Source organism: Cupressus sempervirens, chromosome 2 (assembly GCF_028749045.1).
Source record: "Cupressus sempervirens isolate cs-2001-9-10 chromosome 2, ASM2874904v1, whole genome shotgun sequence".
NCBI lineage: Eukaryota > Viridiplantae > Streptophyta > Pinopsida > Cupressales > Cupressaceae > Cupressus > Cupressus sempervirens.
The window spans coordinates 639,279,384-639,296,333 of NC_143119.1; the positions used below are offsets into that span (position 1 = coordinate 639,279,384).

Below are 16,950 nucleotides of genomic sequence, written 5' to 3' on the forward strand. Positions count from 1 at the left end.
CTTCAAGAGCCATTATAATTCTGAATTTCCATGCAATGAAGTGGTCTTTCCATCAGACCTGTCTTCGGGTTTGATTGCATTGGCCATTGTAGGTAGAAGGATGTTGCTAGATAGGTTTTTAATCTAATTATCAATTTGCAGAGCCAAGGTTCCACTATCAGAGCTCTGATACCATGTAGATTTCCTAAAAATTCTGATGAAATAATACTGATATATTACCTTCAACCTTGCTGGAAATGGTCCTTAAATATTCTAGAGAGAATATTAATCATTCTTAGAGAATGGTGTATAATTCTAGAAATCGTTATTATTCTTGTTATAAATTCGCTCAAGGTAGTAATACTAGAAGAGCAGGCTTGGGTGTAATGTATGTCTTCTATCCACATCCTTGCCCCTCCTTTATAGTGAACCCAAGGGGCATGTCCTTAGAAAGGGCATGACCCTTTCTCGGTCGGCCCTCCATAAAACAAATTGAATTTACCAAGATCGACGCCCCTCTTTGTTTGTCTATTAGTTAGTAGTTATACTAACTACAAATAGGCAATCAAGACATTAGTAAATGTTCCCAAAGGGATTGCTGATATGCATGATAAATTAATGTATTCTAAAGACCGATTCACTGAAGGAAATTTCATGCATTACCAGATCTGTTCAATTTGAAATCAAAACATTATTTTATCACAGTTACTTAAAGAATTAATAGGGATTTGATTTTGGCACAAGCTGAGTTTGCATATAACAATTCAATGAATAGATGTACTAAGAAGACTCCTTTTGAGATTGTAAATGGAATGAATCGGGAACTGTTAAATTAAGAAGTTTGAACAATGAATTAAAACATCATGTTGAAGCTGAAGAATTTGTGGACTTTATGAAGAATTTGCATGAAGTGAAAAGTAATCTACATGACAGTAATCAAGGATATAAAGACAGAGAAGATAAGAAGAGGAGACATAAGACTTTTGAGGTTGGAGATGCAGTAATGGTACATCTGAAGAACAGATTTCCAGTTGGCACATACAATAAACTAAAGATGAAGAAGTTTGGACCTTGTAGAATCTTCAAAAAACCTGATAGTGGTAATGCTTTTGGAGTTGAAATGCCTGGGGATATGGATATTTTGCCTGTGTTCAATATTTCAAACATCTTTGAATATCATGAATCAGATGAAGAGATAGTTGACAAACTTGATTATCCAAAGAAGACAAAGGGAAATGAAAAGATTTTGGATGCTAGAATTAGCAAAAGCACCAGAGGAAAGGATTACAAAGAGTACTTGGTTCAATGGCAGAATAAACCTACTGAAGACAGTTCTTGGATCACAGAAGTTGAGTTGGATCTTTATGATACTTATCAGAGCAACAAGGCTTCCTGATGTGGACATCAATTCTTTAGTTACCCCAAGTGTCTGATGCAGAAGCATCTTAGGTACTTTAGCAATGTAGCATCAACCACAAAGATTCCTTTCATTGTTCCCATTTATTGTTTGAAGAATTGTTGTTGATGTTCGCACTTTCTCTTTCCGCGTAGTTAGCTCCTTAATGTGGACTTGTCATGGACCCTATGTCTAAGCTCACAGAATCTAATTCCATTGTTTGCAGGAGTTATCCTTTTGTTTGTTTGAGGTGTGTTGTTTCCGGGCAGCTCGAGTAACATGCAGGTTTGGCCTCGGCAAGGTTTTGTTTGACATCATGATGTTCCGTGCACTTGGGACTCTCTCCTTGGATCACGTGTGGACCTATCCTTGTCCCCGTGGAAGTTTATTTTCTTGTTTGTAAGGTTTTTGAATTCCCCTTTCGGGCAAAACCTAAAATTTGTAATAAATTGTCTAACAGGCCGACTTGTGGTCTTGTTGGCTATATAATTAGAGATGTAATTAGAGATCTAGGATTAGAAAAAATACAATGAAGTTAGATAGAAGGAAAATACTAAGGTTTAGCTCTATAAGCCAGAGCACTTGAGCTCGTAGATTGTAAATTGAATGTATATGGCTGCACCAGGGTAGGCCTTATGTCTTACATGTTGAATGAAGATTGTCTCATCATTGCTGCATTGATTTCTCTATAATTTATTGTGGTTTCTCCAAGTGGTTGGCTTCCATGTGTAACTCTTAGCGAGGGTAGTAGGGAGGTGACCTTTATCCCCTTCAGGCCTTGCGTCAATTTTAATCACAATATAGTAGTAGTCTCTCGTACACAAATGTACTAATCTAATTTCATAGTAACATGAGTGAATGTAATAAACTATGGATTTATCCTCAGGCTTGGCTATACTCGACATCATGCTAATATGGATCCCATCTGAAGCTCCATCAACCTCTTCACTTCCAGTTTACATTTGACAAATGTACCAGACTCCCTCTTGATATAGAAGGATACTCATAATCTCGATCATCAAGGAAATCTTGCTCCAATAGCCTCACTTTATCTAGCGTGATCAACAAATGACTGATGAATCCTAGATCAAAACTTACTTGGAGCTATTGTCATAAGATTGAGTCGCACATGATATTTGGTAGCATGCCTAATGTACCAACCTTCTTTTCTTGCAAGAACTTCCCCGGAGACAAAGGAAAAGATCAAGGCAATTAGCTCTTATGGTACGTCTAGATATAAAAATAAGAGAGAGACTACAGTGAGAAGATAAATGTAATACTCAAGGACAATAAATACTTATCTATACATCAATCCTCGATACAAGTTTCTCCAATGAAGTTCCATATGGAGCAAATCAGAAAATGCCTCCATATAAGTATTTGTCAAACAATGGGAACAGAACATTGGTTATTATTCCCCCCTAAAATGTAAAATTCCCACTCACTCCATTTTATAGAGCTTTCAATCACTATCAAGTCCAATGACAGACAATCATGCATAAATGATATCAACCTCTAAGTTTGTAGTTTTCAAATCTCATGGCAGCAATTATCAAGTTCTTGCTTTAATGGAATCTCTTATGCTTCTTGATCGGTCTTATATCTTGTAGTCAAAGAGTAACACCCTCCAACAAATACTCATACAACAAAGACCAATAATGGAGTTTAAGCCATCTCTAACTTCCACCAATTTAATTTTTGCCTCTCACCCCAAAATTTTAATTGTTGCTAGTAAAGAAAACGACAAGATCTAAGATATCCTAATTTGGCAACGCATTAAGTGGCGAGACTTATTTTTTGCCTATCCTTACTTGCTCTGCAATTTAATTACATGACAGACACAAGAACAATTAGTTTTTATTCTGAAAACAAATGTCTGATTTTCTCCTGGTGCATCCATTTACAAGAATGTGTTACAGCTTACAAAGATCAATCAGACATCAGTTGGGCAACTAATTCCAACATTGCTCTTGATTCTCTGAAAAATATCAATCATGTTTTTGTATGTCCCTGTAACGTCCCTTGTAACTAATTTCAACCATTGTAATGTCCCTTGTCAATTTTCTTTTATCATTACGACAGTGTTTATGCCATTTCAATTATAAGAGACTTCTTACTATTAAGATCTTTTTCCTCAATAAGCATTTTTAAATTAGACAATGATTGCATAGCCCACAATACTTGTATAAGCCTTATCTTATGTAAGTCGTTTGTTCAAGCATATATCAAACTTTATATTAATTCTTTATTACTTCTCTAGATCAATATTGCTGTTAGATATGGCAAAGAAATATGCTTCTTTATGAATCAATACTTGTCATCCCTTCATCTTGTTAAAACTAGAGCCCATAAATCAATGAAGATAATCAGCAATAAGAAAGAGATAAAACTGAAACAAAGACACCAGAAATATCCTAGGAAAACCCTTCTAGAAAGAAGAGAAAAACCCAACCACAACGAAAAAATCATTTTTATTGACAATAGGATTCAAGTGTACAATATCCTATGGTAGCTGCAAATATATAACAATAGAAGAGAATCTTCAAATTATAACCTAAGGTCTCTTGAGATTCTCATAACTCATATAATTAATTATAACTCTTTGAATATTCATGCCTCGATGCATGTGAATGACACGTCTTTTACATTTAATATTACAAATTAAACATAAGTGTCCTTTTCAGTTGAATGTAACAATAACGGTAATAACGTTCATATTTCCAGAAATAAAGATCTCTATCGCAGCTACCATCTTCAACACTCCCTCTTAGCCAGAGAGAGATCTTTAGCTGAACAATCACACAAGACTGCAACCAAAAATGTTAATGATAAAATCTCATCCCATATATCCTATGAGATTCATAAAAACTTGTAACAATCAATCACATTCATGGAATCGCTCAACATGAAACCCTGTAACAATTACTCATATTCATAGAATCACTCAACATGAAAACCTATAACAATTATTCATATTCATAGAATCACTCAAGATGAAAAGATTTGCAAGACTTGCAACCAAGCCTTTATTCATGGACTCTCTCAATGTGAACTATCGTAGAATCTCTCAACGTGACATCCAACTCCCATCATGAAATCTCTCAACGTGATGATATCACGGAATCTCTCAATGTGATGACACCATGAACTCTCTCAACATGATGTTCACTATCGCATAGTGAAAGAGTTATCATAACTGATCTTACAATCTCATTTATTCACACAAGAATAGAAATATGCATAACAAAATAAGACTTAATTTCATTTAAGTCAGATTTACAAATACCATAAGCATCACAAGCATATATAACAATGAAGGGAATTCCATAAGCATTCCCTCTTAATTATGAAGCCTCCCTCTAAAGTTAATATCTCCCTTTAAAGCTCAACATCTCCCAAAGCAACCTATTGCCTTTCTTGTTGCATCCTGCAACGAAGAGAGATAAAATGAATTTATCATAAAGATTAATTGAGGACTATTTTGATCATTAGAAAACAGCAAAAGAAATCTCCCTCTCAAGCTGAAATATTTCCCTCCCGATGCAAAGCAACACTCTCATCTTAATACTTCTTGCTGGATCCTGCAAAAGAGAGGAAAATCAACATACTATTTCAAAAACATTATGATCTATATGGGAAATATAATCATAAAATATTTTTCCTCTATGCTGGTGAGAAACCATTATTCTCGTTCTGTAGCTTCATAGCTATAAAATAACATACACTAATCAAATCAATATTCAAGGAAGAAAAGCTTAGCTCTTTGATTTTCTCCTATGTCATTATTAGCCTTATCAACTTCTGACAGATCTTCCTCTTCAACTTTATTCAATGCATCAAAACTTGGAACTCACACATATTGCAAATAGGAAATTTCGATGCCAGAAGATCAAACTTGTAGCTAGACCATTTTGATCACATATACAGTATAATCTAATTCAGTTGCCGTAGAAACTACATGCCACTACCAAGAATGAGCACATAAATTGATAAATAAAGAGCAGATATAACGCCCACGATGAATACATATCCTCACATGCATTGAATAAGACATGGCAAGGAGAAACGATTAGGAATGGCAATATTCCACAACTCTTGATTACCATGCAATTAGGAGCTCACTCATCGTAAGGCCAGAATAAAAATAAACTGACAATCGCTATCACTACATCAATGAATAGCCACATGCAACACCTTTAACGTCTTCTTTCCAAACACAAAAATCTATAGACTATACAATCATTTCGTGAATTCTGAGAAATGATTTAAGGACTATTTCTTTCGTAGACAATTGTACATTGGCACCTCCAAATGCATATCGCACGAGAGTACAAGACTCTCTAACATATTCTGGAAAGATACTAATAATTCTGAATAATATATTCAGTATTGACGTTACCAAAAACTTTTGTGCATTTATAAGCTAATCGAGTTTTGATAGAAGACTCAATGCTCACACAACCGACCTCATCAAAGAATAATAATAATCATTTCAAATGTTGCCGATGAGAAGACCATGCAATCAGGAGAATAAGAAATGGCACAAACGAAGAAGATGATGACGCCGGAAGAGTACATATGCCACGATGATGAATAGAAAACAAGGAATAACAAAATGAACTGAGAAACATGACATAGCTCAAGTATTTATGTTTCTAAATTAGTACAATGCCCTTGAACTAACTAGAACAAAGAACCCAATCATCAATTTGCCATAACACTGAGTAAGACTTGTTGTTCATTGCAATAACCATCGCTTTGAATTAAATCAACTACGAAAAGGAAAATATATGAGTTCCTTCAACAAATTTGAACATCCATGAATGATTAAAAAACATGAAAATAAACAATACTCCCTAATTATGCATGCAATTGCTACAACCAACATTTAACCTTCATGGCAATGCCTCCTCATCAACACTAACAGTCATCTCCGAAAATGAAAGAAAATATCCACTAAAAGCATTATGATCACAAACCGCTCTTGCCGTTATTACTTATTCATTAGCCACGGTGACCTAAACAGCACGATGACTCTTTACCTCCCATGGACACTGTTGTTACCACGAGAAGAAGCCACTTACGCCAAAAACAAGGAGAAAGAATATCACCGATGATACAGAATGCAAAGAACCGATACTCATAAATGAAAAAAAAAACTATCATCAAGCTGACTCCATAGCCACCTAGCCATTTTCATTTGCAAGAAAACTAGTGGAAGCGTCCTCCACTAAATTATGAGCTGCAGTCATTATTTTCTTGTCTCCATTAAATAAATAGATGCAAGGTAGCCTCTCCGATAATAAACAGTGTCATATAAAGACGTTCCCTCTCGTCCACTAACGTGATCTTGCATATAGATTGGCAATGATCACATTCTACTGCATGTAAATGATCTTCTCGGCATCCTTCTTCAACACATCACTTTACCTCTGAATCTCCACCAAAAATCATAGCAGACTCTGTTTAAAGACTCCTAATGCAAAACATCAAAATTGCATAGGACTTCATGATTCGCCTGAAGATGGATTCAAGACAATGACTCAGCCAAAAGAAGATGCAAACATAAGAATGATTTTGATGATTATATTTGATAGTGAAATAAAAACTGTACCCAAAGCACCCATAATGAACACATACTAAAGTTATAATTTATTATTGTTATCAACCAGGCTCTGATACCATGTTAAAACTAAAGCCCAAAAATCAATAAAGATAACCAGCAATAAGAAAGAGATAAAACTAAAACAAAGACACCAGAAATATCCTGGGAAAACCCTTCTAGAATTAAGGGAAAAACCCAACCACAACGAAAAAATCATTTTTATTGATAATAAAAATGATAACCAGCAATAAGAAAGAGATAAAACTGTGAATAAATCATTTTTATCTGATAGTGAAATAAAAACTATGCCCAAAGCACCCATAATGAACACATACTAAAGTTATAATTTATTATTGTTATCAACTAGGCTCTGATACCATGTTAAAACTAAAGCCCAAAAATCAATGAAGATAACCAGCAATAAGAAAGAGATAAAACTGAAACAAAGACGCCAGAAATATCCTGGGAAAACCCTTCTAGAATTAAGGGAAAAACCTAGCCACAACGAAAAAATCATTTTTATTGATAATAGGATTCAAGTGTACAATATCCTTTGGTAGCTGCAAATATATAACAATAGGAGAGACTCTTCACATTATAACCGTAGGTCTCTTGAGATTCCCATAACTCCTATAAATAATTATAACTCTTCGAACAGTCATGCCTCAATGCATGTGAATAACAAGTCATTGACATTTAATATTACAAATTAAACTTAAGTGTCCTTTTCAGCTGAATGTAACAATCACGGTAATAACGTTCATATTTCCAGAGATAAAGATCTATATTGCAGCTACCATCTTCAACACATTCAAACAGTCACAGTGAAAATAAAGGTTGGACTTCCCTTTCAACAATGGTAATATAGAGGATGTAAAATCTCCAGCAACCTTGTCAATACAATGTTGTTCCCTTTACACAGCTTTATGCTTGTCCAAGAGAGAGATAAGACTCTTCTTGCAATAAACAAACTGCTAAAGCTTTCACTCTATTCGAGATCTTGCTAACCATTCTTCAATTCTGTGTCTTGAAGTTGCTGCTACCACAGAAGTAATTGATCACTTGTGAAACATGATGCACAACATCAGATATAAGATCAGTAACAATTTCAAAAGATGTAGAGAAGCTCCCTAATTTGGTATTCAGTTAAATTGCCTTTATTATTAGAAACTGCAAGTGGCAGGATTCTCTCAGGCAAGCTCACAAATCACATTTTTGTGAGTGCCGCAGACATCTGTAAAATCAGCGGTCAAACAATAAACTAAATCATTAAGCCAGGCTCTACCCAAACCTAGTAGACATCAAGTAAACATTGAGAGCATCTAACATTGGTAGGAATCATCCAAAATCGAGTCTGAGCTGCTGCGGCAAATCTTTCAACCATTTGCTGGTGACATCGGCTCTGCAACTATCGAGTTCATCCTGCGTTTTCAGTTTCTTGAAATTTGAGATATATTTAACCTTTACAGGCCTGTTCTGATATACAGAATCTGTATTTGCATGAAACCTACGGGTTCAAATGAGATAACTCTCACTGTTAAAAGAATCGCTAAGATCGAATGGCTTTGATACCATGTTAAAGAGTATTAAATTTCTTTCAGATTTGATCAGTGAATGTCTTTTCACTTTTCAGAATATGATTTACTAATCTCTGATTTTTTATTTTGCAGGATGTGATCAGAATTTGGCCTTTGTGAAATGTGCACGCAAATGACAATTCAGTACTGATAAATACTGGATATTAATATGTAATTCTGAATCTGATATTTGTAGCCATTGAACTCCAAAGAGCAGAGCATTAATTGATTTCAATGCCTTTCCTTGGGACCAGATCTGCATTATATAGGATATGAATAGACATATCCATGAGCAGACATGTCATGCCCGTTCATGGGTATGTCTCATGAAGAAGTGCCTTTTCGTGCCCAATCTCTAATTGGGTTTCAACCCTTAACAATTACAAATTACTTCCTTAATCAAAGTGATCTTGCTCAAACATAATAAATGTCTGATCTGTTTCCTATTGCAGATCATAAAGCTTGATCGGGATTTGATATGAAACATCAATCAATTAGAATCTGCAAATTAATGGTCTCTAAATGCAGATCGATCATATACTTAGAATCTAAGGTTCTTTAATCAGATACAAACATTATGATTGATTTCCAAAAATATATGAGGTAATGATATGACTAAATGCAATATAAATATGTATGCGTGTATGTATATCAGAATATACAGAGGCTGATATACATACGACACATATATATCTGACTGAAGCTACCATTTATTCAACAATAATCCTGCAGCCCCACTCACAAAGTTAATGAAAAAGGGATCTTTTACATGGAATGAAGGGGCTCAACAAGCTTTCAAGAAATTAAAAGAGATCATGAGCTAGTGTCATATACTAACCATTCCTGATTTTACATTACCTTTCAAGTTGGAGTGATATGCTTCTTAGGAAAGCATTGGAGCAATCCTTATGCAAAAAAAACATTCAATTGCATGTGAAAGTCGTAAACTCAATAAAGCCAAGAGGCATTACTCCATCTATGGTCAGGAGATGTTAGCCATCATGCATGCCCTAACCAAGTTCATACAATATTTAGTTTGTGGAAAGTTCAATGTTAAAACTAATCATAATAGCTTAAGATTCTTTATGAATCAAAAGGATCTAAAAGACAGACAACAAAAATGGACAAACAACAATGTAGTAGATGTCATATCACAATGGACCCTCTTTAACTCCATGACAGGCACAGCAGTGGATTGGAAGAATAGCATCATTGTCAACTATGTCAAGGACCCACAAGCTGATGGTATCCCAGAAGGAATCTTTCTTAAAAAGAAATACAAACTAGTAGAAGTATCATGTACAAGAATGGGGAATTCCTCGTGACAAACTCAAAAATTAAAGACAAGATCATCAAGGAATACCATAGCAATCCTTTAGCTGGTCACTAGGGATACTACTAAATCTATAAGCAAATAAGGTGAAAATACTTTTGGAAGGGCCTCAAGAAAGAAGTCATTAAACATGTATAAGAATGTATAACTTGTCAAAGAAACAACCCCACCCAACATCTCTCCTACAACCTTTACCGATTCCAAATCAAAAATAGGAAAGTGTTTTTATGGACTTCAGCAACTGAATTACCTAGAGTTCAAGAAAATATATAGTGGATCACCTCATTAAGTATGCACATCTCAAAGCACTATCTAACGACTAGTGAGCTCTACAAAAAACCAAAGTCTTCAAGGAAATCTTCAAACTACATGGCCTTCCGAGAAACATTAGTATAGTCACTTCCTTAGCTTATTTTGGCAATAACTATTCACCTAGTAGGGACTGAACACACACCTGGTAGAAGTTAATCGCTTGCAAATAGATTGACAGAGGTTGTTAACAAGTAGGTCGCCAAGGAGTTGTACACAATCTTGAGAAGGATAGGTGAAGTAACCTATAAACTGGGATTGCCAAAGAACAACAGAATCCACAATGTACTTCATGTATTTCAACTCAAAAATGTGTTACAACAACATGTTACACCATGTATGGAACTGCTCCCACTTGATGACGAAGGCAAATTAATTTTGGAAACTGAAATCATTCTCAATATGATGGAGAAGTGATTGAGGAATAAGACTTCCGAATTCTTGGTTAACTAAAAGGACCTACCCATAGAACATGCTATGTGGGAAGGCGAAGAGGTCTTCAATCATCCCAATCTGAAATTTCTTTAGGACAAGCAATCTCGGGAAAGGCGGATTGCCATGCCACCACCATGAAGAGGATGTCCACACCATAGAAGAATGATCGGCAAACACCATTCATGAACAACATCTGAGTAATAATAAAACAGCTATGGGATTAGCAATAAATAGTGATGGAATTAATAATAAACAGCAATACAACATGGTAAAGGAGCGATCTTGACCGAGCAGTGATCTTACCTAAGCAGTGACATTAACTAAGAAAAGTACTAAGATTTTAAGACATGATCCCTTAAAATATTTAGGAAAATTCGCATATGTACATTACATTCATACAAAAACATTGATAAATCATGCCATTTAAACATCATAGAACCTGAACATACAACATTTCAATAGTCAAACTGAATACTCAATACACATTCATAATTTGGAATTCATTGTCAATATGCATGTGATATTACAATAATAACATACAAAATTAAAAAACACCCAAGAACATAATTTGGAATTTATTGTCAATAGCAACAAGAACAATAACCCACCTTCCAAATTGAAACACGCTTCTATCATTTAATTCTGAAACTACACCTCCAGCTCATAGTAAGTGGACTGATATTAATACGAACAAGTCTGCTATTTTCAATCATGATATAGGTCTGTTACGGCAACATGGCACCTTGATGCAACCTCCAATATTCATCAAATCTTCCACAAAGGAACCAAATCAACCCAAAACCAATTCAGCACTTATGTATTGCCACAAAATGACATAAAGATGCATGTTCTAGATCTGTAATGCACTTTTCAGACTTTTCCAACACCTTGCAAACAATCTGTTATATGATTATGCACGGGTAGCATGACTATAACAACATTCTTAGTTTCACGATTCTTAATGTAATGTTGCCAAATATTAATCAGATGATCCCAAAGAATTAACTATCAAACATAATAAGAAGGGGTCCACTTTAAAAGTAAAAAAGAAAGGGTTTTATAAGAGAAAAATGTAAATTCCTTAAATGCACTTTTCAGACTTCCCCAACACCTTGCAAACAGTTTGCTATATGATTAACTAGTTAGCTTTTAGCCCAATTCGTAAAGTCCTATTCACACCATACTTAAGCTCACTTCAAGGTTTCTTAGACTTTTGTCTCACTTGATGTAAACTCACCTAGTGTCTCACAACTTGTTCATTAGAGGAGCAATCATAGTTTTACTCCTAACTTCTCACCTATTCATCCTTGTCTATATAAGAACGAATTAATTGTATATTTAACACCACATGTATATAATGTTTTCTCATTTTTTGCATTGCTTATTTGTGGGATATTTTAAGTTTCTAAGTAGATCTTGGTTGTTCAAACAAGTGTCATCTCCCTACAACCTTAGTACTCTTTTTGCGATAATTAAATGTAATGTACGACAAAAAATAGTCAAAATAGAAATGGTTGTGTAAACTTAAAAACTAAAGCAAAATATCTAGTGTCAATTTAATGTATTCTTTGCGAGCCATTTCAACATTCTTAATTTCATGATTCCTAATTTAATGTTGGCAATTACTAATCAAAGGACACCAAATAGAAGAAATTCACTACCACAGTAGAAAGAAGGGATTCACTTCAAAATTAAAAATGAAAGACTTTTGTAAGAGGACCCCAAATAGCAGGAATTTAGGCTGAATTTGGAAGGAGCCTGCATTAAAATTTAGAAAAAAAAAGAGTTTTATAAGAGACTAATGTGTTTTTAAGTGCTGATGTTGCCTATCCCATCAAGCACGCCCATCCATCTTGGGGACATCCAAGGCATCCCTGAGGCATCCCCAGCAGTTCAGCCATCCCCAAAAACATAATCTCAACATCCTTGGGTTTCCAAGACGTCCCCTGTAAAATTTTGAAAAAGGGGGATGAGGTGGAGACGTCCCCAGGTCATCCCCCTGTCCCACAAACATCTCCAGTATGGGGATAGGGTTTTTTAAGCTGGGTACGCATCCTCGGGTAGCACTGTTTTCACTCTAAAGGGGGCTACACTAGAACCCACGACTATATTATCCATAAAAATTTGATATTATCAGACCTCTTTCACTCACACCATGCTCCTACTTTTTACATTGCACATATTCCATGAACCTAACTTCCAGAAAAACTTGAAAAAGGAAAATTGCTCTTATTGTGAATTAACAGCAGATGCTATTAGACGATAGGCAGAAAGAGAAAAGGTGACAGCGAAACATATTCAAAGCTGAAGCTCAAAAACATAATTTTCACATCACTCTAAACTTTATGTACAATCTAAAAAGCATTCAAGTACCAGATACTTGGATGTTTACCCTCATTCTATCTGGTACGAAAATTCTTAACATTGCTACCAGAACATCCAACACGTGATTCTCCACCTGTTCAAAAAAATGAAGACAATTTAATATATGGTTTGCTGAAAGGTTCCTCTAAATAAGCAACTTTAAAATAACTGACAGTTTAATTTTTTTCAAATCATACAAATATCAGAAACTGTAATCAGAAATTGGATTCATTCTCAGAGTTAAATCTGGGACAAAAACAAGGCTTCAAAATTAATCATTTATCATAATGTAATCACACAATTTTCAATTACTTTATCCTTACATTATTGTTTCATACCAATATTACCACACAACAACTAAACAAGATAGAATAAACAGAAATTTGCGAGTCAAAACTATGGCAAAAAACTATAATTTAGAAAAATATATATCCATGCTTGGTTCATGATCGTGTCCTTCCTTGAACTTCAACCTATTTGCCTTTTATTCCTGAAATTGAAACTTTGGGCTAAAAGCACCTTCAAATTTGCAATAATTGTTACTCAGCATAGGTGAGAACACCTTAAGCTGTTAAACTGTAGTATATGCCACATGCACAAATAATACTGACTGAATAAACCACAATATACAGATTTTAGTTGAAATATCGCAATCGACCCAAATAACAATATAAGCAAATTAGTTTCACTAGAACACAACTCCTGTAAGTTATATTTACTTCAGATTTCCTTTGTAGCATGAAATCAGCATCAGGGTCCCAAGTGCAACTAAAATTGTTCCAAATTCCTGATAAACTTAAGTCAATCTCAGGGTAAGTCATCAAGAAACAATGTTTAACATTACATCAAGTTCAAACCTATGCCATGAATGCTTAGCAGATAGGAAAATCATTTCAACTTTATAGACTCAAAAAACGTTTTGGTTATCAAAACAAAATGCATCTGAAGCTTTTTGAAATGTCTTTTAACAAAAAAATATTACAAGAAATAACAAATCCATCACAGCTTGTACTTCAAAAACCAAAAAACAAGTCATACATTGATTTTCAAAAAGCATTTCTTAAATGCTCTCACTATTTTAGTGAATCTGAACTCATAGCAGAAGATGCTTTTGAGAACTTATGAACACTCTGATCTCTGCTTGATAAGCAGCTTATCACACTGGTTGTTGCGCACAAAAATCTCCCATGTACCTAGGAAAATTATTCCTATTAAAAAAATAAGGCTTCTAATTTACAAACCTCATGATTTCCTTCTCTATAACTCAGGAGGAACCGCCCTAATTTCATTCCATACCTGAAGATGATTACAAGTGTACTCAAATTATTCTCTCTACAGAGTATGGACACAAAATTTATTAGTGGCCAAGATAATAAAAAACATTGCCTACATAATTTATCAATAAGGAACTCTTACATTGGTGAAACATATGCTTAATCTCTATCATCAAACAGTTGTTGCAATTCTTCAGCCCTATCAGGACTTCAAAAAAATTGTGTCCCCAAATAAATGTAACAATGCATAGAAAACAGACTCAACTAATGTGACTGTCCTTTGAACTTTGCTTTTGGATGGCCTAGCTAGAAGCTTGATTTTTCACCCTTAATCAGGAACATCTTAAGCCAAATTATCTAGAGCTACAGAAGCCCTTAGTCTGATACCTATTGATATTTTATGTTCTTAAGGTAGATTGATGCATTCTAGAGTGTGAACAACCTTATTTAAGCTTCAATGGCTCCAGGATAGTTGTGCAAAACATGGCTGAAAGCAGTTTTTAAGATAATCATATGAAGTTTGTTTATATATTGTTTTAATTGAATTTGGCTAAAAATATCAATTTCTTTATGAAAAACCTATTTTTCCAAGGAAAGAGAAATTTTATTACATGGACATGTGTCCTCTTCTATCTAGTCCCAGAGATCTATCTTGAAGGGGGCGTTAATTAGCTTCTTTACTCCAAATTACTGCTGCTACAATGCAGAACCAGATTGGAAAAGCTCCACTTGTAACCAGGTGCCCTAAAGAAATTGAATGAAACAACAGAATTAGGGAGACAAGGAGCAGCAAGACCAATTAAGAAGGACAAGTATGGTCTGTCAATGGCATCAAGAGGTTGTATTATATCAGCTCACCAATTGTTCTGCATGGCAAGGAAGGTTGCAATGAAACACTCCAAGTAACAAGTTGGATTGAGAATCGTTCATCATTGGATTGACAGCAACACAAACTACTTGAGGAGAGGCAATCCAAAACCATCTTATTTTGCAGGGCAACAGATTGGAACAGCAAGACTCTGAAGATGCTTATTTTTCCCTCATGAGCAGAGGATAAGACAGCACTCAATCATTGAAAAGAAGTAAAGGTTTCACTTCAACATCTATCAATCTAAAAACAATTTCATGAGGCAGTGTTTAACTTCTTATAAGCCGTCATTGTTAATAAGGAAGAGGAGCATCATTACCATCCATTGAAGGGAGACCTTGCCTTGGGATGAACAAGACAAGAGGACATCATACTGCACAAGAGATGCAAAGAAACAGCAAGAAGGCCACAAAGAATCTTGGCAAATTAGGCTCAAGGTGAAACACTAGCGTACACAGGCAAAGCGAAATAAAATGAACCTTTGACACCTTATGAAGAACTAAATGTTTGTCGAACAAAAGCCTCCTACAGCAGGTAGATATCAAAAGGATTAAGTAAAACAATCACAGATTAAGAAAAACTAGAATAGTCTAAAAAATCTATCAAAAAACCAACTTTCTATCATTCTCACTCCAAAAACTAGGCAGTTAAGCTCATGACAGAAGATATTTAGCTTGCAACAATGACAGATTTAGAAATTAGAATCTTAGGACACTTATCATTAGAAGCAAAATAAAAACTAACTGAAATGAGAATTATACAACCATTAATTAACATATTATACAAGATATACGTGGGAAAAACCCCTTTAGACAAAACCCCTGATAAAGCGTCATTTTATTAAAATACTTACAAAATATAGTCTAATAAATATAGACTGAACCTGGGGACACTTCTCCTTACTTCCACATAAGAAAAAATACCTTTTGTGCATAGCAATATAACTCAATATAAAAATCCAAATTCACTGTCTCAAATAAGAGAAAACCTCCTCAGATATAGGAGAAAGGGTGGCAACATAAGTCGCACCTTTTCAAAAAAAAAACATTTGTAAATTATTTTTAATCTAGTTGTTTTTAGATTATAAATATTTCAAAGGGGATATGCTCAATAAAACATGTAATATAATAAATTTTATAGCCTTATATTAGAACAATATATAAATTACAAGGGTGTGGCCCCTAATAACATTATGTTATAATAGTTTGTTATATTGAAAATTACAATTGTGTCAGTGTCTGTTTTCCTCAGCAAAGCAATAATATTTCCAAAAGGCAACTGATAACGGGGCAAAAACCAATCTCTTCACTTTAAGGGATCCTTCACGTACAAAGCACCATGTCTCACACTAGAAGCTAGGTAAATAGGCCGAACAGATATGAATAAATGAGTGTGTGAATGTATGAATGTGGGAGAATATGATGCTGATATATATTCCATGTGGTGTTGTTTATAAGTTGCCAACATTAAGCATAAGGAATGTTGGAGTAAATATTGTGAATTACATTGTCTACACCATTATTCAATTGCCAGTTGCAGTTATAGAACTGCATTCTACATTTTCACTTATTAAATGTATCTCTTTGAATTGAATAATATATACAGTATTTTCACCACTTCTCTCACATATCACATTAGAGCCCCCATTTTTCTCTTGAGACCCTGTGAATGTGAACTGCACCTCTTTATAAAATTTGATTCATGTTCCGGTTGCTGAAAATGGTATAGTTTTTTCCATAATTTGCAGACTTGGACTCAGAGAGTACTCGGGAAGCCTAAAACATTCAACTGGGAAAAAACTCGGCAAAAA

At 34.6% G+C, this 16,950-nt stretch overlaps 1 protein-coding gene across 2 annotated transcripts in view; it reads right to left on the reverse strand.

Annotated features, from left to right (window-relative positions):
* The window catches only part of LOC149574994 (ARM repeat superfamily protein), a 180,554-nt gene that overhangs the window by 144,680 nt on the left and 18,924 nt on the right, over nucleotides 1-16,950 (reverse strand). For both annotated transcript variants that reach the window (XR_016360118.1, XM_089814847.1), the window contains exon 3: nucleotides 13,027-13,092. Coding sequence is in view for 1 of the 2 variants with exons in the window: in XM_089814847.1 (XP_089670973.1) it covers nucleotides 13,027-13,092 (66 nt within the window). In the remaining variant the exon portion in view is untranslated. The remainder of the gene's footprint in view (nucleotides 1-13,026; nucleotides 13,093-16,950) is intronic.